At 35.0% G+C, this 22,955-nt stretch overlaps 1 protein-coding gene across 1 annotated transcript in view; it reads right to left on the bottom strand.

Annotated features, from left to right (window-relative positions):
* The window catches only part of LOC129218887 (shootin-1-like), a 140,643-nt gene that overhangs the window by 46,855 nt on the left and 70,833 nt on the right, over positions 1-22,955 (bottom strand). Inside the window, exons 9-15 of the mRNA XM_054853208.1 lie at positions 18,074-18,218; positions 17,825-17,939; positions 17,685-17,740; positions 17,512-17,603; positions 7,554-7,619; positions 6,462-6,642; positions 2,356-2,479 (exon numbers count right to left, since the gene is read on the bottom strand). Of these exons, the coding sequence (XP_054709183.1) occupies positions 2,356-2,479; positions 6,462-6,642; positions 7,554-7,619; positions 17,512-17,603; positions 17,685-17,740; positions 17,825-17,939; positions 18,074-18,218 (779 nt within the window). The remainder of the gene's footprint in view (positions 1-2,355; positions 2,480-6,461; positions 6,643-7,553; positions 7,620-17,511; positions 17,604-17,684; positions 17,741-17,824; positions 17,940-18,073; positions 18,219-22,955) is intronic.

Here is a 22,955-nt window from a genome sequence, read left to right as displayed (position 1 = left end):
TATTCTTTCCTCATTAATACTCCTGATTAAATCAATAAGCTGGATATCATAGATTACAAATTCTCAGCCTCTGGTCCAGCAGACCAGTACTAGTCTGATACATAACTTTGATTCATCCAAAATTGTTTACTGGCTTTTATTACATACTTCCTCTTTTTCAAAATAACTTTTACACACTATTTTTTACATTGATTTGCTGATCTGATCACTTTTCCTCATTTTATGGGATTTTCTCAGCAACTCTCAGCACTTTTATATTTAAATATTAAAACTTGCAATTAACTTATGCAGCTGCTGTTTTTTTTATTAAAGGCCTAGAATTGGGTTTTGCAAAGAAAAAGCCCTCATCAGTAAAATTTTTATCACTTAGGTCATAAGAGGTTGGGAAATGCTGCTGTCACAAACAATGAGTACAACACTCTCGTTTTTCTACTTACAAAATTGTTTAGCTCATCTTGTAAAGTTTGAATCAAGACTACAATCAAAATATCACTTAAAAGTATAACTGTCAAGACTAGTAAATGCCTTAACTCCAAAACCATATAAATTATATATTCAGGGTTTTTTTTTTTGCAGTAAATACTATAGAAATCTCCAAAATTAACAAAAATACCCTGAATTTTTCCCACATCAACACATTGTACAATTAATCATTTACCTTAATATTAATGGGAAATCTGTTACAATGACAAGAAATAAATTGCATGAAAATAAATTACATGAGATGATACTTTAACAATATAAAAATTTAATTTTGTCATTGAATATTTTAAAAACTGCAATTACATTATAATATAGTGCATCATACATTTTTGAAGGTATCCTCTTTGTTAAAACTGAGAAAAAGTTGTCTACAAGAATGAAATCTTCCTTATCATAATGAATCAGGGAGAGTTGATAAATGATTACATATTCTCAACAAACTTTTGGTACATAACACAGAATACTTTTAATCCGAGTACCCTTAATATTTCTATTGTTTACCAATTTTTTGTAAATGACATGAATTAAGACATATTTACAAGGTTTTTTCCAACCAAATTGATTTTTCAACCAAAACATTACACAATTTGAATATAAGACAGTGAGAAGTAAAGGTATGTAAGTGCCAAAACCAAAAATTTGGAGATAATCAGTACAAATTATAGGAGAACCTCTCCTCTGATTAAGGGCAAGAGATGGTACTAGTAGCTCTCGTGGGTGCTGCTATACAGCATTATTTAGAAAATTAATAGCCCCTCTTTTGCATTAAGGGCAAGAGATGGTACTAGTAGCTCTCGTGGGTGCTGCTACACAGCATTATTTAGAAAAAAAATCAATTAAAGCTGACCCATAATCTGAATTAAAAACACATTTTACTCGAAACTTCAAAAAGTCCACTTACATCCCTTTGCTTCTCACTGCCTCATATATGATTTTATATAGTTTTCCCTGCTTGAATGCTGTAGAAACATAATTTTTTTGGAAAGTAATTACTTAATGTTTGACATTCAACAGACCTAATTTATGAACAAATATTTTCAAAATAAGTTAGTTTAAATCTAAAGTTAAATTAAAACACATGAAATAATGTTAATATTGCGAATTATGATAAAATTATCAGAGATTTATTTTCTACAAATTGTGAAAATTTCAAAATGATTCAAAGAAGCTGTAAAGCTTTTAATAACAGCACATTTGTTCCATTTCTATATTTTTGTCTAGTTTTCATACATTAAAAAAAGTTGTATGCACATAAAACTATTCACTTTGAAATTTGAGGCAACCAAGTATAAATTTGATAAGTTTGATTTCTAATTTTCTCCTACCAGTATCTACCAAAAAAAAAAAAAAATTACAGTAAAGGCCTCTTTTCATGTTATTATAATTTTATAATTTTTCACCATAGGATATTTCCCCTTAACTCATGAAGATGAATCTAGATTAATCTTTAAGGCATTCAAATCTAAGACAGGTGAGCTTAAGGACATCACATTTTTGGCAACTCAGTGCAAAAATTCAGAAAAAGCTGAATTTTCATGCAAAATTCATGCTATTACACTACATTTCAATGAAAATAGTATACAAAAGATTTAAAATGAAATTATACATTACTCTCAGTTGAATATATTTGGCAACACGAACTGCTGTGTGAGTCAAAATAGGAAAAAAACAATAAAATAAGAGAAATTTATAAATGCAAAGTTTTTACATTAGGTTTTTCATAATAAATAGTATAACTTTACTGATGTATTGCAAATTAAAAAACTTACAGATATCACTATTGTGCCATTAAACAAAGTTTTGCAAGATCAAAAACTTTTTCTTATATTTTCTTTCACATCCGAGATCATATGACAAGCATTTGAGACAAACACTGATCTAGTAGCGAAGCCTTGATTTTCATCCTTTTCTGTAGTTTTTTCACTAGTAAGGCTATTAAGAGATTCATCTGAATCTTTCATTTTATCACAGTCAGCTTGAGTAGAAATGGAATCATCTGAAAATAAATGTCAAAAATATTTTTAACCAAAATGTATAAAACAATTGCCAAGATTTTCCTAAATTTTTTTCACAGCATTACTCACTTATTACTAGCTAAGTAATACAAGACTAATACTGATTTCAGAAAAGAGCAATTATATCAACAGTGAAGGTTAAATTCAAGCTACTCATTGACTGAAAAAAAGTCAGCAGAAATGAAAGTGCTTTGAGCCAGACCAAATGAGAAAGAACACTTTATACAAAAAATTCTAACCTTGTTTTGAAGACAAACATAAAATGGAAAAGCAAAAGGAAGAAAGAAATAAAAAAAAAAAAGTGACGAAACAAAGAAATAAAAAAAGTGCATAAGTGGATCCCAAGCTGAAGTCTGTTTTTATGCTTTTTCAATTGGGAGGTTTAACAAGTCATAACTCCGGAGTACCAACGAATACCTACATCAATTTTTTTTTGTAGCACATTTAAACCATCCTCTTGCATTGTAAAAGTTTTTTTTTTTGAAATAAAAAAAGTTGTTTTTCAGAAAATTTACTTAAAATACAAGTTTTCTATATCTTTAATGCCCTTTTGAGCTTAAAAAAAGCCCAAAATTATTCCTAACAGTTATACTGGAAAGTCAAAGAAAAATTGATTTGTATCAATTGTAAATAGTTAAAAAACTGTTCACTTTGGAAAAGAATTGTGCAAAAACCTACGTTTCAGACTTCACAAGAAAAAAAAAACCTTTTGATAGAAAATATACTAAATATTAATAATAATAATAAGAAGAATAGTTTAAAGCACATTTCAAATAGCCTTATTTTGGAATTAAATAAGGCTATTTGGGATTTATTAAAAGATAAAAAAAAAGAATTGTTGAAAATTTTTCATAACAAGAACTTGTTTGGATTGCGTAACACCTGACAAGGATCCTCCACTCTCACATTACTAATATAGTCCACCTCCACATTTCTCCGAGGAAGATTATTTTTGCTGATTGAAGCATATTTTAAAATATCTTTGAAACATTTTATAATTGACTGAAATCCTGCTTTTTTCCTCTTTGGATAGAAAGGAAATATGTTCCATCAAGAGACCCATCCCTACATCAGTGCAAACAGAAGGAATTGAAGGAAACTTTTGAGTCCTGCACTAAATTTATGTTAATTTTTAATTGAATTAAGATATAGAGTAAATTTTGAGAATAAATGCAGTCGGCATAAGCATGCTTTCCATTTAATGTTTTATGATTGACGAAAGCTATGTTTTCATCCACTTTTAAAGTATTAGAAGAAGGATCTGTACTATGACCTACGAACTGTATTGCTTGCATTATGAAAGAAATGTAAAGAACCTCTTGTACTAGTACCATGCACAAAACCAGGTTGTTTTTTAAACTACATTGGTGAAATCATATGTTCAGAGATTTCATTTAGTTTTGCAATGGCTTTGTGGTTACATAAATGATCTGGTTCACACTCACTGTCTGGAAAATCCATATATTTTGACTACTTTGAGGAAAAATTAAAAAAAAAAAATCTTTTAGGTAAGAAGTCCATAACTTTGTATCTACAACTATAGTACAACTACTTACTAGTACAAGTAATTGTTTTTATTATTTTAATAATACAAACAACACAGTTTGTTGAACACACATTGTAAATCTTTCTTGCGCTTTGAAAGTTAATTGACTAACCTTTTGTCGATTATAAAATGTAAAGTGAAACATGAAAGGCATGCTTATGCAGACTGCATTTATTTTAAAAATTTGTTCTGCTCCTTAATTCAATTGAAAGTTATGTTACTTTTTTTCTTCACTGCAGAACAACTTAAAGTTTCCTTCAATACTTTTTGTTTGAGCTGTTTAAAAAGATGGCATATGGAAAACATTTCCTTTATATCAAAAGATGAGAAAATGAACTTTCTTTCAAGTTTTAAATAAGTTTCAAAGATACTTTCAAATATTCCTCAATCAGCAGAAATAATCTTTTTCAGAGAAATCTAAAGTTCGGCTGTATGAGTAGAATGTAAGAGTGAATGATCGGTCAGGTGTTACGTAATTCAAACAAGTTCATGTTTTGAAATTTTTCCAAGTTTTCTTTTTTTTTTGGTTTTTTAATGTTAAAAAAAATAAATAAAAATAAAAACATAATAAGTTCATTAGAAACTTTTTTAAACTGTTATTTTTATCATTATTCTTAATATTTAGTATATTTTAAATCAAAAGTTTTTTCTTTTTTTCGTCAAGTCTGAAACTGAGGTTTTTGCACAATTCTTTTCGAAAGTTAACAATTTTTTAATGATTAAATATAAAACGCAAGTCAATTTTAATTTTTTGTCACTCTGGTACTAATGTTCTGAAAAGTTTTTGGCCTTTTTTAATCTCAAAAGGGCTTTAAAGTTATAGAAAACTTGTATTTAAATTTAATTTTCTGGAAAACTATTTTTTTTTTAAATTTTATAACAAAAAACACCCTTCTAATTTTTTATACATTGTAATATTTATTATTTAAGTATACTACAACAAAAATTTGATGCAGATATTAGTTGGTACTCTGGAGATATGACTTGTTAAAACTCCCACTGAAAAAGCATAAAAACTGACTTTAGCTAAGGAGTGGTACACCACTATTCACAGAATACTTTCTGTTGTTTATACTGAATTGATACTGAATTCAGTTTAATTGATTGAAAAATAAAAGAAATTAGAGAGATTTTTCTAAATTCATACCAAAAAGCGAGTCCAAAAAGTTATCCAAAATCAAACTTTTCAAAAAATTCTCCAAAGTGTAATTAAAAAAAAAATCTAAGAAAACTAATTTGAGATTTTTTTTATAGATATCTATTTGTAAAAAAATAATGGACAAAATAGGAGACATGACGGCACATGACATTAGGCGATTTGAAGTGAAATGACCCATTTAGAGAATAGCATTTTCCAAATAATCCAACTTAAAGCAGTTTAAGGATTTTTCGGACTTCCGGCATCTGAAATTACAGTAACGGTCACTAAGAGTCGAAGAAAAATAAACACAATGTAAAAGGATCTTACCTAGACAGAAAAAAGGTGTAGTGTAGTCAGGGGTGCCCCCCTAAGTTAAACAGTGCAATTCCCCATCCCCATTTTTCTCAACACTTTTTCCCTTTTCTGTATTTTTTCTCTTATTTTTTTTAAAATTTTCATTTTCCTTATTTATTTTCTACAAAACTTTTTTTCATTTATTTGTTTTTAATTCAATAAAATTAAAAAAAAAACCACTAATTTCAGCTTTTGTCGCAGATATAAATTTGTAAAAATAATGATGGACAAAATCTGAGCCATGATGGCACAACCGACTACTTAATTTTCTACTATTTCTAAATTCTCACTATTTCTTCATTCGCATTGAGAACAGAAAGGGAATATGTCCAGGACTTATGCCTTTCTTGCACTAAACGAAAATTGTGGCCCCTGAATAAAGTGCTTTGCTGTACAAGAATTCACTTCCTATTTACACTAGTCGATATATCTACAATGAAAATATGGTGAAACCACAGCTAACTCAATTTTTCAAAAAATGGGACCTATGCCACCCTTTTTGTGATAATCGATTCAATTGTCCTCATATTAACTCTTTTTCATTTTAAATTACTGTGAAACTTCAATAAGTTGAAATTGCAGGGAATGCGAAAAAAATTCGAGTTATCCAAAATTCGGCTTAGTGAATACGTAAACTAAACTATAGAATATAATTAAATACCACCACTGAAACTCATTAAATTCATAATATGAGCAAAAAAGGTGATAGTATAATGTATAATATCTTACTCGACCAGTGTCCATGACCCAGTAACATGCTGTTTGTGGCCCACAAGTGGGCCGCGGCCCATGGGTTGGGAACCACTGCTTTAAAGAGTGCTTCAAGTCGGAAAAATTTATGAATTCCTGACTTAACACATTGGTTCCAAAATAAATAGTTCGTCAAATACTCAATCACAACCAAATTGAAATCATGGCTTACCAATAGACAGTAGGCTGACCAAGCTCTTTTTACGAAAAATTACTTGCAATTCTTCATCTAAGTGTGGGTCTGAAAATAATCGTTGCCTTTTGGAATGTAATTCTTTAGCACCGCTAAGGATTTTATCCCTTTTTTCCAAATCAGAAGGGCTAGCAGCATCATTTTTGCTTTTTACAGCATTCTGAAAACAGTAAAAAAATTAATCAGGTATTAAGTGGTATTTTGGTTGTCAACACAATCCAGAAAAGTAAATTTATAAAGTTGCACAACTTTATTATTAGATTGAAATTATGAATCTTGTTTTAGCTAACAATCATTTCTGTGTAAAGGTAGGATTTTACTAAATGTTGAAGTCAGTCATAAAATAAAATAAAAATTTAAACACATTTTTGGTTTTTAATCTACACAAGACGGATTGCCTATTTTTATGAACAATAAAATGTAACAGTTATTTAATTAGAAATTAAAACATTTTACTTCCAGATATTCACCATAAACCATGCATGTAAGTAATACAGTAATAATTACTGTATTACTCCTCTGTATTACTTACTGTGTGATCCAATTATTGGAATAGGCTTCTGACAAAAAGTGAAAACCCAACATACAATTCACATTAAAATCAGGGTATATAGGATAGGGCAATGGTATAAAAAAAGGAGAAGTAAAAATTGAAACATTAACCACCAACATTAGTGTATCATTTTAAGACTTATTTTCTGACAGATTAGAAATAGCAAATAAAAACGTTGAATTAAAATAAAGGGAGGGGGGGATATTTATTTCACCAATAATCTGTAACTGTTTTCTGCTAATTGATTAATTACTGTCAATCAGAAAGAATATATTGCTACCACTTTTTTACAACCTTATACAATCGCTAACATGACTGATAAAAACTAAGAAATTTTTAGCCAACCTAAAAACTAATAATATACATGCAGTTACTGACAGAAGTGAATGACGTATTCATCATGATTCTTAAAATAGTCCTTTGTTTAGTAACAACTTAAAATGCAGTTAAGAAATGTTCAGGAATAAATAGTTTTGAACATAAAAATTTCCGAAATAAATTACATAAATCAATCATACCAGTATTCTCTGCATTTCCCCAACAGCAGAATCTTCAACCTCATGAGCACAAGACACAGGAGCTGCCTGAAAAAGAAAGCAAAACACTACTACAAGCTTTATGGTGAATGATAACAAATAAGAATTAAATTAATTTCCACTAGAAAAAACTAACTTTTTAGAAGAGTGAATAAGGAACAAGTTCCCCCCTCAAGTACCGCAGGCCGCCTCAACATGGCAAGGGGGTGTACTACCTGGGCGGACTGGGCAAAGTATGTCAGGAGAGTTTTCTCCTGGTAGGGTCACCCAAGACGTGAAGGCAGTTCCATTATGCTCAGCTAAGGTCTGCAGGCACAGGAGCAAAGTCAGACTTCTACCTTTTGGTGCTCCAGGTACTTTGTACATTCAGAAGATGCACAAATACTCCTTGACCATGATAAGTTCGCCTACTTCAGATATCGCATCCTCCGTCGCGCGAGTTAACAAGGGACGTGCTCTGGGTTTAGGAAGAGGACCCAGTTCGACAAATTTGCTAGTCTCCGACTAGAGCTAACCGTGTCAAACCTCTGATAATAATACAATGTAATATCAACGGACTTAGTACCTGTGCTACAAGAGTGAAACTGGATCAAATCTTAGAATTGGCTGATTTACATAAAGTACAAGTAATTGCACTACAAGAAACTAAACTTAGACCCATCTTTCAACTAAAAATAAAGGGCTTTCATATATTTCGTAAAGATCGAAACAATAGAGGAGGAGGTCTTGCTTTCTTAATACGTAAATTACACAGAATTTGTACTGGAACAATCTCAAAACGACAATGACCTTGAAGTACAGGGTATTTCAATAAACTGGAATGGTGAGACTATAAACATCTGCAATGCTTACATGCCACCTAATGGAAGAGGCCTGTGTGACGGCCTTCCACTTGACCCTGATGTGAAGTCTATACTGCTGGGAGATCTAAATGCCAAACATACCTCATGGGGTTGCACTACTAATAATGAGAATGGATATGAATTATTGAATATGGTTGATGATAATGCTTACTTGTTTTTAAAGGACAAGTCTCCTACTCATTCCTCTTTTAGCTACTTTACTAGCGAGGCCTTAGATGTGACTATTGTCAGTCCTGAGTTATTTCCTAAATGCAAATGGAGGATTTTGAAAAACATAGGGAGCGATCCCATGCCTATACTAATTGAATACAAATCATTTTCACGAACGAGTGATATTAAAAGAAAATTTTGGAATTTCAAAAAAGCTAACTGGGACACTTATCGTACTTTTATATCTGAAACTATTGAGCAAACGACTTTTTCCAATGATTTAAACCAACATTGGTCTTGTCTTCGAGAGATTATACAGTCGAACCTGTCTATGTCGAAACCTGCGTATCTCGAAAAACTGCATATCTCGAATTTTTTTAATTTCCCAGCACTCTCAATTAATTTCTCATGATTTTTTCCCTGCTTTTCTCGAATACTTAGTACATAAAACCTCTATTTCTCGAAGCTCAGATTTCGCTGCTACGGAAATTTGAAGTGCAACCTTGTTTTCTTTTCATGGTTTAAAGAACATAAAAATGCAGGAGATGAGCCCTAAAATAAGATATAATGGGGGATAATACCCAGCCTCGGGGGTTGGGGAGAGGGGGAGGGGACAGACAGTGAATGCAAGATGTAAACACTGACTGGCCCACAATACTACGAGGGTTGGGAGAGATGAAACGTGTCTCTTCAAGTTGACAAACTGGACACGTGGTGCTATTATTTCTCCTGCACAGGAAAACAGGGTAAGGGAAACAGTAGGGGGCAAGAAGGAAGAATCAAAAGAATTCTTCGTTATCATTTTCCTTGAAATTGCTGTACCTCGTGCCTGTTCGTGTAAGAAGACCAGAGTTCTTGAATGTGAAATTGTGTTCGGTGTGTTTTTTTTCTTGTTGCTCTTCTGAGATTTTCACACTGCTGCGTTATTCCTGAGTGTTTTTAGCCAAATATGGCGTCTGTGAAAAGAAAATTGAATGTTCTTCCTATAGAAGAGAAAAGAAAAATTTTGGACTTTCTGGATCAAAACCCTCTGATGAAAAAAGTTGACGTTGCTAAGAAATTTAATATCCCGCCAAGCACTCTATACACAATAAAGAACAAAACTTCGTTGGAGACGGACAATAAAAATGTTAAAAAAGTAAGAAAATGTACTTTTACTAATTTAGACGAATGTTTGACTTTGTAGTTTAAACAGCGTCGTGAAGAAGAAATTCCTGTCAGCGGATTGATGCTGCAGCAATGGTTGGCTGGAGAGTTTTAAATGTAGACACGGCATTGTTTTTCGAAAGCTTTGTGGCAAAAGCGCAGCAGTACCACAAAGCATTTGCGACAAATGGATAACCGATGAGCTCCCTTCACTTCTGAAAAATTTTGATCCTATTGGCGTTTATAATGCTGACGAAACAGGACTTTTTTTTATCAATGCTTGCCAAACAAAACAGCCGTTTTTAAAGGTGAAGAATGCAGAGGAGGAAAACAGAGCAAATTAAGAGTAACTGTTCTTTTAGCTGCTAATCAAGATGGAAGTGAGAAACTTCCACCTTTGATGATTGGGCGCTCTGCTAATCCCAGATGTTTTTCTAAAATAAAATCTTTCCCGATAGCGTACAAATCAAATCAGAAAGCTTGGATGACTAGCAATATTTTCGGCGAATGGTTGAAAGGGATTGACAGGTCGATGGGCTTAAAAAAAAGAAAGATTTTACTTTTTATTGACAATTGTGCTGCACATACAAAACTGCCACCTCTAAAGAATGTTAGTGTTGAGTTTCTGCCGGCAAACACCACTTCAAAACTGCAACCCCTTGACCAAGGGGTAATACGAAGTTTTAAAGCGAGTTACAGGAAAGAACTTGTGAAAAAGTTATTGAGGGGCATTGACGAAGGAAACACCGTTCAAAAAATCCACGTCGTAGATGCGATGAGAATGATAGATTACGCTTGGAGAAATGTCACCGCTGAAATGATCAAGAACAGTTTTATTAAAGCTGGATTCGGAGAAAAAATACCCAGGCAAGAGGAAGTGCAAGAAATTGAAGATTTTGACATTGAGCTTCAAGATTCAGATTGGATGGAAATTAAAAGAAGCATGGAAGTAGATGTTTCATTTGAAGATTTTGTAAACGTGGATGATTCTGTGGCTACTTGTGGTGTCTTTACGGACGAAGAGATCATTAAAGAAGTTCAGGTCAATTCCAAAGACAACGATGATGAAACAGAACAGACAGAAATTCCCAAAGTCAATAAAAAAGATGCTGAAAAAGCAATTGAAACTCTTAGAAACTTTCTTGAATCACAGGACGGTATTAGTGAGGAAGGTTTTACAGCCATTGCAAAATTAAAAAGATTGTAGATGAAACGAAAACTGTCAATCATCAAACTTTATTAACAGCTTTTTTTCATTGTGGTATGTACATGGTATTGCATTAAATCATAATGAATTGTTCATTTAATTAATGTGTTTATTTAATTTATTTTCAGTATATTATATTTCTATTCAGTTCACTGACAGTGTACGCATTGCTTGAACAACTTATAGTCGCTAGATTAAAATACAAAAATCAAAACCTCCATATCTCGAAACCTGTCTTTCTCGAATTTTTTTTCTGAACTCTCGACATTCGAGATAGACAGGTTCGACTGTACTAAAAGCAGCTAAAGTGGTTATTCCGCGAGGTAATATTAAAGATTATATAACAACCTTATTACGCTATTATAGCAACTATACTTCAACCCCTAGTTGAGAAAAGAGACCGACTGACCAGGGAACTGTTTGAAAATGATAATGGATCTATTAAAACCAGTGGCGTATATATGTTTTTATTTCGGAGGGGGGGCGAATTTTTGAAATTCTAGTCCTAAGAACAATTTTAGACAGTCTCTGGTGATACTAAGGTGAGGAAAAACTCGGGGGCTTCTGCGGAAGTTTTTATAAATTGAAATCTTAAAAACGCCATTATAGGCTGGATTTGTTGACGTTAGTGTAATGAAAAGAATGAGACTTTTTGAAATTGCCCCCTACTGATTTTTTTTTAAAAATAGAGCGAAATTCCTCACCCCTCCGCCCAATGTTTCGAAATTGAAGTTCTAAAAATGCAGTTTCAGACTAATTTCGATGATCTTATGGGTTGGGTGGTTCTGGGAGAGTCTCCAAAAGCTATTTTGAAACTAAAGTCCTAAAAAACGAAATTTTAAACAGATTTTCAGTAATACTATGTGGAGGAATTTTAAACACTCTCCACCTTAAATTTTCCAAAATTGTAGTTTTTTCCTTGTCAGATTTCATACGGGAGTAGTTGGACCCTCGTCCGAAATTTTTTCGTAATTGAAGTCTTAAAAGCGCGTCTGTGGACCATATTTGGTGACGTTAGGGCTTCGGCCATTTTTCAAAATTGAAGTTCCATAAAGGCAATCTTAAACAATTTTTGATGTTTTCAGAAGGCAAGGCTTTTGGTAGCTGTCCCCTGGAAAACTTTCGACATTGTAGTCCTGAAAACGAGGTTGGAGAAGCTCTTTAATGGTTTTAGTGGGTGGAGGGGACTTCGAAGTGTTTTGAAGACTTTATCTTAGACCGCCCAGGAAAAAGGAGAAAAAATAGGGGATGGGGGGGGGGGAGAATAGGAAGTATTGGACGGGATCAATAGTCATCACTTTTGAAAATTTTTATTTTAAGGTTCTTTTTAAAAGCAATTCAGATTTTCCCAACATTATGCAATTTATGGAAGTAAGAAGGAGTTCGAGACTCCTTCTCTGAATGGTACAATGCAATTTCAGGTCATCTTTATTGACGTTTAGTGGTAAGAAGCGGTTTTAGAGATCTTCCTCTGAAACTTTTCAAAATTGAAATCTTAAAGGCACAATTGCAGACTATTTTTCATAGTAACCTCAGTGAAAAGATGTTGGTTCGGGGACCCTCCTCCAGAAATGTTTTGAAATTGATTCCCGAAAAAGGCCTAAATGAATGTGTTTTTGGGACATCAATTTCCATTATTACTCCAACCGAACAACTGAAACTTATTTTGAATTTCTTTTAGGGAACGAGAGTTAAGGAGGGAATCATTTTGAAAAGAAAAAAACAGGGGGGGGGGGGAGGAGAAAGAGAGAGGAACTTAAATTGCTAAGCAATTAGCTGAATCTGTTAATTTTTTTTTAATTTAAATATTTCTTTTTGAAAGAATTGAGATTTTCCCCCCCCAACATTATTTGCTTTTCTTTTTGTTGAAATAACTTCGCTTTCCCAAGACCCGTTCTTTTCTGGAGAACGGGGTAAGAACGGGGTACGGATCCTCTAACCCCTTCTGAACACTATATCCTGGTGTCATCTAAAGCATGGTTCCCAAACTTTAGCGATTCACGGCACCCTTTGAAGAATTAGAATTTCCTCACGGCATCCTAGTCTAGTTTTATATACATACGTATTATTGTTACCATGGACACTTGGAGGCAACACTCACCTCCTACCTGCGGCACCCAGTTTGGAAATCTCTGCTCTAACGCATTATAATTATTATCACTATCATATTTATTTATTCATTTTTGTAGCTAAAAGTTTGGAAATTATTTGTGAGCAACGAAAAGAAAAATAACAACCCTTATTTAAGTTTTTTTCCACATTTTGGAGGGGGCCTGGGCCCCCTCAACCCCTCCCTTATTTACGCCCTTGATTAGAAATGATCTTAATAGAGTGAACGCTGAAATTAAGCGCACCTATGCCCAACACAAAAGGAAGAAATGGGCTGATATTTGTGAAGACATTGATGCCAGAGCTTCAGACACAAAATTATGAAAACTGGCAAGAGCTTTCAACAGAGAACAACCTCAAATTGAGAAATTTAATTGTGTTTTTACTAATGACTTCAATTTAACATTAAATGACTAGGAATCAGCTTATATACTTGGTGATTTTTATAGTCGAGAGAGTGAACTTGCATTCACGAGAAAAGACAGAAATGTAGCCATTAGGGCTAGAAAACCGGCTCATCGTTGTCGTAATGTTGAATCTACGAATCCGTTGTTCGGGGAACCATTCAAATTGGAAGAACTTGATATTGCCTTAAAGCAGATTGATCCTAAGCGTACTCCTGGGCCTGATGGATTGCATGAACTGATGATCACGAACATTGGTTCCTATGGTAGAGAACAGTTACTTAACATATATAATAAATCATGGAATACCGGTAGAATACCAAAAGACTGGAAGAGAGTCACCGTGATCCCTATTCGAAAAAGTAATAAACCTGCTGAATCTCTCAACAGCTACAGACCAGTTGCCTTGACAAGCTTCATTTGCAAAACTCGAGAAACTTGTACTAAATCGCATTACTTATCATATCGAAATCACCAATCTACTACCAACAGAGCAATATGGATTTCGAAAGGGACATAGTACCGAAGACCAGATACTATATTTTACTCAACATTTCAAGGATGCTCACAACGAGTATCTGACCAAACATACCATTGCGACTCTACTTGATTTGACGAAAACTTTTGACAGAGTATGGAAAAAAGGACTGATAACTAAGATATACGAAAACTTTTCTATTGATGGGAAGGCCCTCTTGTGGATTTACGATTTTCTCAGAAATAGAGTATTTAATGTCAATCACAACGGAACTATTTCTGGCACTTTCCGCTCAAAACAGGGCATACCTCAGGGCTCTGTATTGAGTTCTCCATTATCTAGTCTATTTATCTCTGGAATAGAATCTGTAATTACTAGTGACTGTAAGATAGGTTTATTTGCCGATGACATTATACTTTGGAGCAGTGGACCTGACATTAACATGCTGTAGTCCAGTCTAAATAGCTCACTCCAGAGAATTCAGCTTTTTGCTACAGAACATAAATTATGTTTCAATCCTATTAAATCTGTCACTGGTTTCTTCACAACTAACAAGCATTTGTATAAATATTGTCCAAAATGGTCATCTCTTGCAATATGAGAGAAATCCCAAATATCTGGGTTTCGCACTTGACCCCGAAATAACGTGTAACAAGCACATTGATTTGATTGTAACTAAAGCTAGAAAGAGACTCAATAATTCTAAAGTTCATCTCCGGTTGGGATTGGGGCGCTGACGCCAGAACATTGAAAACAACTTATATCGCCCTAATTAGACCTATTCTTGAATATGGATATCAAATATGTCATGTCGCATCAGATACAAATCTTAAAAAACCAGAAAGGGTACAGCTGAGTGCGGCACATTTAATTACAGGTCTGTGAAAAAGCACCCCAACTGATATTGTCCTCTATGCGGCTGATTTGCAGCCGTTGTGGTTAAGAAGTATCCCTAACCTTACAAAATACTTCAGCAAGCTCATGAGTTACCATGATCAGCATTGTACTGCAAACTTTGTATGTGGATGGCTAAATAACCTAAGATTGAAAAGGAATAGTCCTCTCAGCAGTGCGGAGAAGTTAAATGTATTAAACTGTGGAATTCAATTCTTTAAAGCCCATCGAATCCCCATTGGACCAGATGCCTGGGGTTTATTTTCATACAGAGTTATTTAACCGCACCAATAAGACAACTCAACATCCTGAATACTTAAGACAGGTTTTTTTAGAAGTGATTAATAATATTTCTACTGAGGCTGTTCTGATTTACACAGACAGCAGCAGAACTGAAGGGAACACTGGAAGTGGAGTTGTTAAGTCAGGAGATGAAGAAATATCTCTTAAACATAGAAATACTGATTACTGCTCTGTGTTCTGCTCTGAATTGATCGGCATTGACATGGCTCTGGATTATATTGCTGAGCAACATTTCCTTAGAGAGACATGGATGATATCAGACAGCCGCAGTTCAATCCAATACTTGCAAAATTGGAGATTCATTGCAGATCAAAAGGGAATAAGAATTGTTAAAAAACTCAAGAGTCTGCCCGGATCTTGTGACCTCCATTTACAATGGATTCCATCTCATGTGAATTTGAGATATAACAATATTGCGGATGGAATGGCGAAAGAGGGCTCTACTATGACTCAGAATAATGGGGATTCTCTGACGTACCTTGTACTCTACTCCAGATGTAAGGCTACTATAAACAGCTCTTGGAGATGTCCTCCTGAGCATCCATGGTATTTTTGAGAGGGTCCTGGTGCTTCCCTTGGATTTGAGGGTGACAGGAGAGATCAAACTGCTTTGACTCGCCTGAGCACAGATCATCTAAAAACCCTCAGATTTTCCCATGGTAATAGGACTTTCCCAATTTGCACCAAATGTCATACTGAAGAGGCCACTGCACAACATCTGATTTTTTGTGTTGGTTTGGTAAGTGAGGATCTACTGAAGAGACCTACTCCTGTCTTGAAGTTGATTAAGGCGAACAACCTCATGGATCTGATCTGATTCAGAACAGAGAGATAAGAAGAAGGAATGAGTTTCACCAGCATATAATAAAGTGCAGAGCTAGAAAGGGGTCACGACCTTTCTTTTTGAGCGACCAAAGACAGACTAAAGTTACATTTTGGGACTTATGCTGTGAAAATTTATTCCAAACCCCTTATTTTTGCTTCAAAATTACCCTCATATTAAAAATAGAGTATACTGATTGACTCATTACTTCCAATTGAATCGGCAGGTTTAAGAAGGGAATAAAGACCAAAAATGTCAAAAATCTTTTTTTGCAATCTAAAATATCTCCCAGCTTTAATCTACATGTGGATGGTAAGAAATATATAAAAAACATTCCCGAGGAGATAGTTATAGAGCATTGAATTTAGCGTCAGGTGTAAGAAGGAAACAAATTCGGATTTATATCCTTTTTAGAACTGATAATTAATTGGTCCGCTAGGTTGCAGCACGAGTAGTTACTCCAAGTTAACCAAATCAGAAAAGTATTTTAAATGTTTATTATCTGATCATTCGTTTTTGGTTTACAAAACGTTTGTTTTTTCAGTGTGTCAAAGTCTATATTGTTATTTCCATCAAAGTATGATTAGATAATTATTTATTATTAACTTATTTACTACAAAAATGTCATTGTGAGATTTTGATGATGTGTCTGAAGTTTGTGGTTTCCCACAACGGAAAACAGGTGTTCGTAATATTGATAAAACTGAGACATTTGCAATTTCGAAATACAGACATTTAATATATGAATCTTCAACTGCAGGACACGTAACTACTTGTGAGTTCATTGATGGCCTTGTCAAAAGAAGTATCCTTTTGCAAAAAAAAACAAGAATTGATATGAAATTCTCCACTGATCCAGCTTACAATGCTAAATTTGCAATAAATTCTAAAATATTGGATGATCTGAAAAAACTTCTTTGTTACATTCCAAGCAAAAAGAAACCATTTTACGACATCATGGTCACTTGGCCTACTACATCTCACCAGGATGAAGATCACCTGGATGATTGGTTTTGTTTTTTTTTCCTTATAATTTAATTTTTACTTCCCATAATTTAACTTTTTCACTTTTGTAATTTTCAATAAAATAAAGTAATAATTTCTTACTAATTTCAAAAGTTGTTTGCTATTTTTACCCCGATAAATGTTATAAGTTTTAAGAAGGAAACAAATCCAACAACTTCTACCAGATCTATTAAAATGCTAAATAGTTCCAATATTTTTTTTCACGATACTACATTACACTTAACCGAGCTCTCAAACCCATGAACAAAGCCGGAAGAAATTGAATGAAATTTACGAAACTTATACAGTTTTTTTTTTAATTTCACAAAAATTTGATTTTTGGACTTACTCCCTTTTCAAACATGTCGATTCAATTATGATCCCCTCCAAAACTAGAAGCTGGATCTGCCCTTGATTAGTGATTACAAATAGTTAAACCAAAAGAGCCAGCATTTTAAAAGCAAAAAATTACTCTGTTATGACTTTGAATGAAGAGTATGCTATATCATGCACTTTCCGGCACCAATTTTATTAATATTGATTTTAAAACATCAATACCTTAGGTGTAGGTTTTAAACGAAAGTTTCCTCTTTTAATGTTATCAATCATTTCAGTCATCGCTTTTTGGTGATGGTTTGTTGCTGCAACAGCTACAAATAAAGAAATGAATAATAAATAAAGGCTAAAAATAATAATTAGTGAAAAAACTTGGTCATAGGAATTACCTTCACGTTTAGGAGATTGACGTGATGACTTTTTGCCAGCATTAATAAACGTTATGAGAGATCTGTATATAAATACCATTTATTCAAACTAAATTCAAATCAAAAATGTATTTGTAACTAGGATAAATATGGGAAAAGATACACACTTGATTGGATTGAAAGATGGTGGTGGAGGTGGTGGTGGAGGCGGTGGTGGTGGTACAGCATTCACAGGGAGTATGCCAGCCTTTAACCTTTGATTATGGCATTCAAGCTCCTGAACTGAAGAGATTCAAGATAGTTAATAAAAATTATAAGACATTAGTACTTCTTCCTAAAGTAAAAAGCGCAGTAATGCCAATTAAGGCTCTTGAGCCAAAAAACCCAATAGAATCAACCTAAGGTAGAAAACTTACTTTTGTGCTCAAGAGTAGCATTTTTCCTTTCACATGTATATAATTGCTGCTCAGCAAGCTTTAAATGCTTTGTGATGTCATCAGTATCTGCCTTAGCTACCTTATTTTCATCCATTACTTTTAATTTGTTTTGCAATTCTTCAATCTAGAATAAAAATGAAATATTTTTTATTTGAAATAGGAACATGAAACAGTATCTTTTAATTCCATTCATTTGGCTAATGTATACTTGGTAATTTATAAATCATAGAATTTTCTACAGTGAACTAGGAAAGATAGTGATTAAGTTTTGCCCCAACATCCTTTCATAAACATTAACAAAAATCATCAACATTAATGCATAACCAAAATGCAGATCTGCCAACTTCTACTTTGTTAAATACACAAGATTATGTATGAAATTGAGGAAGAAATAACTTAAAATGTGTAAGATATTACGTAGCATCAAATTATATATGTTTAAAGTAATTAAGACAAAGCAGGGACAAAATGCATAAAATCTGGTAGGTCTGTAAATGATATAAAAGCACATCATAAAATTTTCCACTTTGTTGTAAGATCGCATCGGGGCTTAAATATTTTGATGACAGTAAGCAAACGATAACACTAATCACACAACAAATAAATTTCAGTCATGTAAGTTTCTGCCTATTAAATTAAAAAACATAATTTTGTGATAATTTCACAAAATTATGTACTTAAAAATTATTTACAGAAATTTTCTGAAAGCTTCAGAAGAAAAAAATGACGGTTTAAAAATTCCACATTTGGACTTATGGTAAGTTCAAAAATTGTAACATTTATGTAATTACAGCCTAGTATGTAGAATCTTACTTTGCATTGAGCCATAAGTGCCTAATTCTATAAAGAAATTTCCTTTATAACTATTCACCAGAGTAATAAAAGCTAGAGTAAGAGATCTTTGTATGCACCAGACAAACTATTTTATACTCTGCTGCAAAGTAGTGGTAATGCAAGTTGCGCTAGTTGGGCGTTGAGGTACATATATTATGAAAGACGGTTGTGTATTAAAAATTATTATTTTGTGTCATTATGTTAAAGATACATCAATGATCTACTTTAGATTAACTTCTTACTAAGCATATCCATTCCCACACCCAAACAGCTTTAACCTCAAGTTTACCAGTTCTAATAATAATCTCTCTCGAATTTCCAGGGTTTAATATTAAAAGTTCTCAAAGTAGCACCATAATTTATAATTAAGAAAACATGAAATAAAATTTTAATCATTAGTTTACAAAACCAGAATTTATGTCATAGTAAAAAAGTTTCTGGTACATCTATTTTTCAGGCAATAAAATTGTATTTTTGCAAAATGCTTTATTGTAACCCAATAACTACTCATCTTATGACAAGACTACTCAAATTCACATGGTAGCAGCTTTGTTTGTGGATAATTTTGGATCTGCCAGACTTTTAATGAGAGAATGTATTTAGTTTAGGCATAAGAGGATAAATGGCAGATTTCTTTTTTTTTGCGGGAGGGAAAGGGGGGGGTTACTGGATTTTCTGCTGTTGAGGCAGATCGAAGGACTACTGGGCTATTATAGGTTTCAATTGTTATGTTTGGCAATGGGTAAGTATGTATGTTACCGTTAAAGTACGAAATCCGTTATTTTATAGAATACCTAGTTATTTCATGGAATAACTGATCGTGTCCGCTAAAGTGTAAAACTCTCTTTTATTTCACAGTTTAACTACCGTATTTTCGGGAATAAGCGCCGCACCCGGTGTATGCGCCGCATCGTAATATTTTTTACCCCAAAAAAATAATTTAATGTAAGCGCCGCACCCGTTATAAGCGCCGCTCCCGCCATTAAACAACTTAAAAGCACAGTTAGTAGTAAAAAAAGGCTGGAATGAAATGTAAATAAAAGAAATATTTTTAAGTAACCTAACAATAGAAATTTTTACTATTAATATAATCTAAATACCTGGGGAGGAGACATTGGTTGGTTATCCAGAGCGCGGGACGCAGGCCCTTCTCCTCATAGCGTTCCACGTTTTTTTAAGTGGTCGGCGCCACTTTTATAGGCACGCTTTGATCAGTGGGTCGCATCCACTTATAGGCACGCTTTGATAAGTGGGTCGCATCCACAACGGATCGGCGATTCAGAATCCGTCGAATTCACTCTCCTCGCTGTCCGACGCAAACAGCCCCAAGAAGCCTTCATCTAACTCCGGACTGTTTTCTCCATCGTCGGAATCGCCATCTTCCTCCGCTACATCCGGGACAGGGGGAATTATTCCTGCCTGCGCGAAGCCGGAAATGATGGTGCTAGGCTTCACAGCATTCCAAGCTGCATCCACCCACTTGGCCACTTCTCCGAACGACACTTTCCAGAGGTTGCCGCCCTTCATATAGTCGTGAAGACCGTTTGCCATCCATGACTCCCATTGTTGCCGCATGTGGCACTTGAAGGCATGATTGGGAGCCAAATCCAACGGCTGCAATTGCTTTGTCAGCCCACCCGGGATGACGGCTAGGGAAGTCAAACATGTCCGAGCGCCCTCCTTCACAGCGTCGGTCTTGTGCGCCGCCATGGAGTCGAAAATTAGCATGCCACTCGGCTGGAAGAAAGAGCCTTTTCTCTTGCGCCAAACTTCGTTGAGCCAGTCCAACATCAGAGGCTCTGATGTTGGACTGGCATTCATCCAGCCTTTCTCGTTGCAGCGTATAACGAGGGTCGATGGGAAGGTGTCCTTGGGGAGCGTTTTTCGCTTAAAGATAAGCATAGGTTTTAACTGTTGGCATAATTAAAGTTAAGTTTAAAAATCCAAAGTTTAAGAGATTTAAACTAAGCCAACATTAACTGGCCGTGTAATGTCAAGTTGGAGACAAGCAAAAAACATGTTTCAGAAAAATACATTTATTAAATATGACTAGAACTATAATACAATATCCCCATAAAGAACACCCCCAAAATATCACAACAAAAGTGGTTCCAATAAGTAAAAGAAAAATGTCACCAATCAGTCGATGAAGTCAGTGGCCAGTCCGAAGGATTTACAGCCAGGAGCACAGAAAGTCTTCCGGAACACACTTCAGGAACGCCCTTAGCAGGAAGGCAACGTTAGACAGTTCGGAGATTCGGCGAACATCTCAGGTAGAATTTTAGGAACTCACTTCCTCGGCAATATCAATTGGCCAGACACGACACAAGTGTTTCTTCACCTGGACTCATTCTAATTCCAGGACTTGGAAAATTTCAATACTTGAAAAGCAAGGTGAATATTCATCACCATTCACACACGACTAAAAAACCCCCGCTAGCATCGCGGGGAACCCCCCCCCCCCCACACGTGAGCCGAACTAGGCTTCACGATCAAAACAAAACTGGGGATCGTTGAAAAGTGAAGAGAGAGAGAGTGCTGCCACTCGCCTCAATATATATGTTTCATCAGCCAATGAGATTGCATGCCTCGATGACGTCACCACACTAACTTCTACTTCCACCATCACTCATTTGTTTATTCCACTGCCGCGAATATTCGTACTCCTCTCCATAGCACGTGCGGTCAACAAGTGGAATTAATTCGAATCACTCAGGTGACAACTCAACTTTTTCTGAATCGACACATCGAGACATGCAATCTTCAATGGTTTTAGTAAACAGTCGCCATTAATTATGGCGTGGGGGAATTGTCGATTGAAGTTTAGCACCAACTAGTTGAATTCTACTTTTACCAGACTGGGCTCTAAGTAGGTAACAAGTAACTTTAAAATATTTTCTTTAAATTATCGGCTGTGGACCGAGAATAAAAATAAAATAATATTTCATGCCAACATTAACTTCTCCCCGCTGGCCATACATGCTAAAACACAGGTAAACGAAGTCTTTTTGTTTCCTGTGGTCGTAATGGGGACGCTCCTTTCCCCAGCAGAAGTTACTGTTCTTGTCGGCGGGCAGTCGAATGTCAAGGGGACTTCATCCATGTTCACAAGTTGTGATGGCTGGAAGTTCTTTGCAATCTTCAGCCTTTCGACGTAGGCCAGAAACTTCTGCTTCTTTTCCTCCCAATCGGCTGGAAGGCTTTGCCCCACAGTTGTCCGGAACCTGACAGACAATTTGTTTCTCTTCATGAAGCTGAAGCACCAATTCGCATTGCCTTTGAAATTGGCGATGCTCATGTTCGCAGCGATGTTCCGGACCTTAATTCGTACCCCGAACAGTTGAAACGGAGAGTCCTTTTGAACGCTGCTCCAAGTTCCACTTTTTGAGGTCTCGCTCCAACTCCGGCCAGTGAGCTGCTCGTCCCCGTCTAGCAGGTTTTGCCTTCGGCATTGCTTCGATAGTGGACTTTACTATCCTCCAACGGCGAACGCATCTCTCATCGATTCCAAATTCTCTGGCCGCAGGACGATTTCCTATTGATTCTGCCTTCGAAACTACTTCTTACTTGAAGGCTGCAGTATAGCTTCTCAGTCGTTTAGGAGCCATTTCAAAGTAACTCGGTGAAAAAAAGATAAGCAAGAAACGCACGAACAACAGCAAAAGAAGCGACGATGTGAGTGACTAAAATTAGAGCTAGGAGACGGAGAAACAAGTTTCCAATTAGGTCGCTTGACCACTCCGAGCAACCCACTTTTTTGACAAGGGTAAATCCCCTTTAGAGAACTGGAACGGCTACCCCCCTCCCGTAATAGAAGTTTTGCTAACAATGCTCCTCCCCTGACCCCATTGAGCTCTATATAGTATCCTGGAGAGAAGCTACAATAGTGGGAACTTGAGCTCGCTTGGCGGGAGAAGGGGTAGAGTGGAAGACTAGATTTGTAAGATTATCGCTGTTTCGCTGGCGTTACGATTTTTGCTGATGCACTGTGCGATCGCTGATCTCATTGGATGCAACCAGTGATGCA

The sequence above is a fragment of the Uloborus diversus genome, chromosome 3, assembly GCF_026930045.1.
Source record: "Uloborus diversus isolate 005 chromosome 3, Udiv.v.3.1, whole genome shotgun sequence".
NCBI classification, from domain to species: Eukaryota; Metazoa; Arthropoda; class Arachnida; order Araneae; family Uloboridae; genus Uloborus; species Uloborus diversus.
The sequence above is the reverse complement of the archived record's forward strand: the minus strand, read 5'-3'. Positions and strand labels throughout refer to the sequence as shown.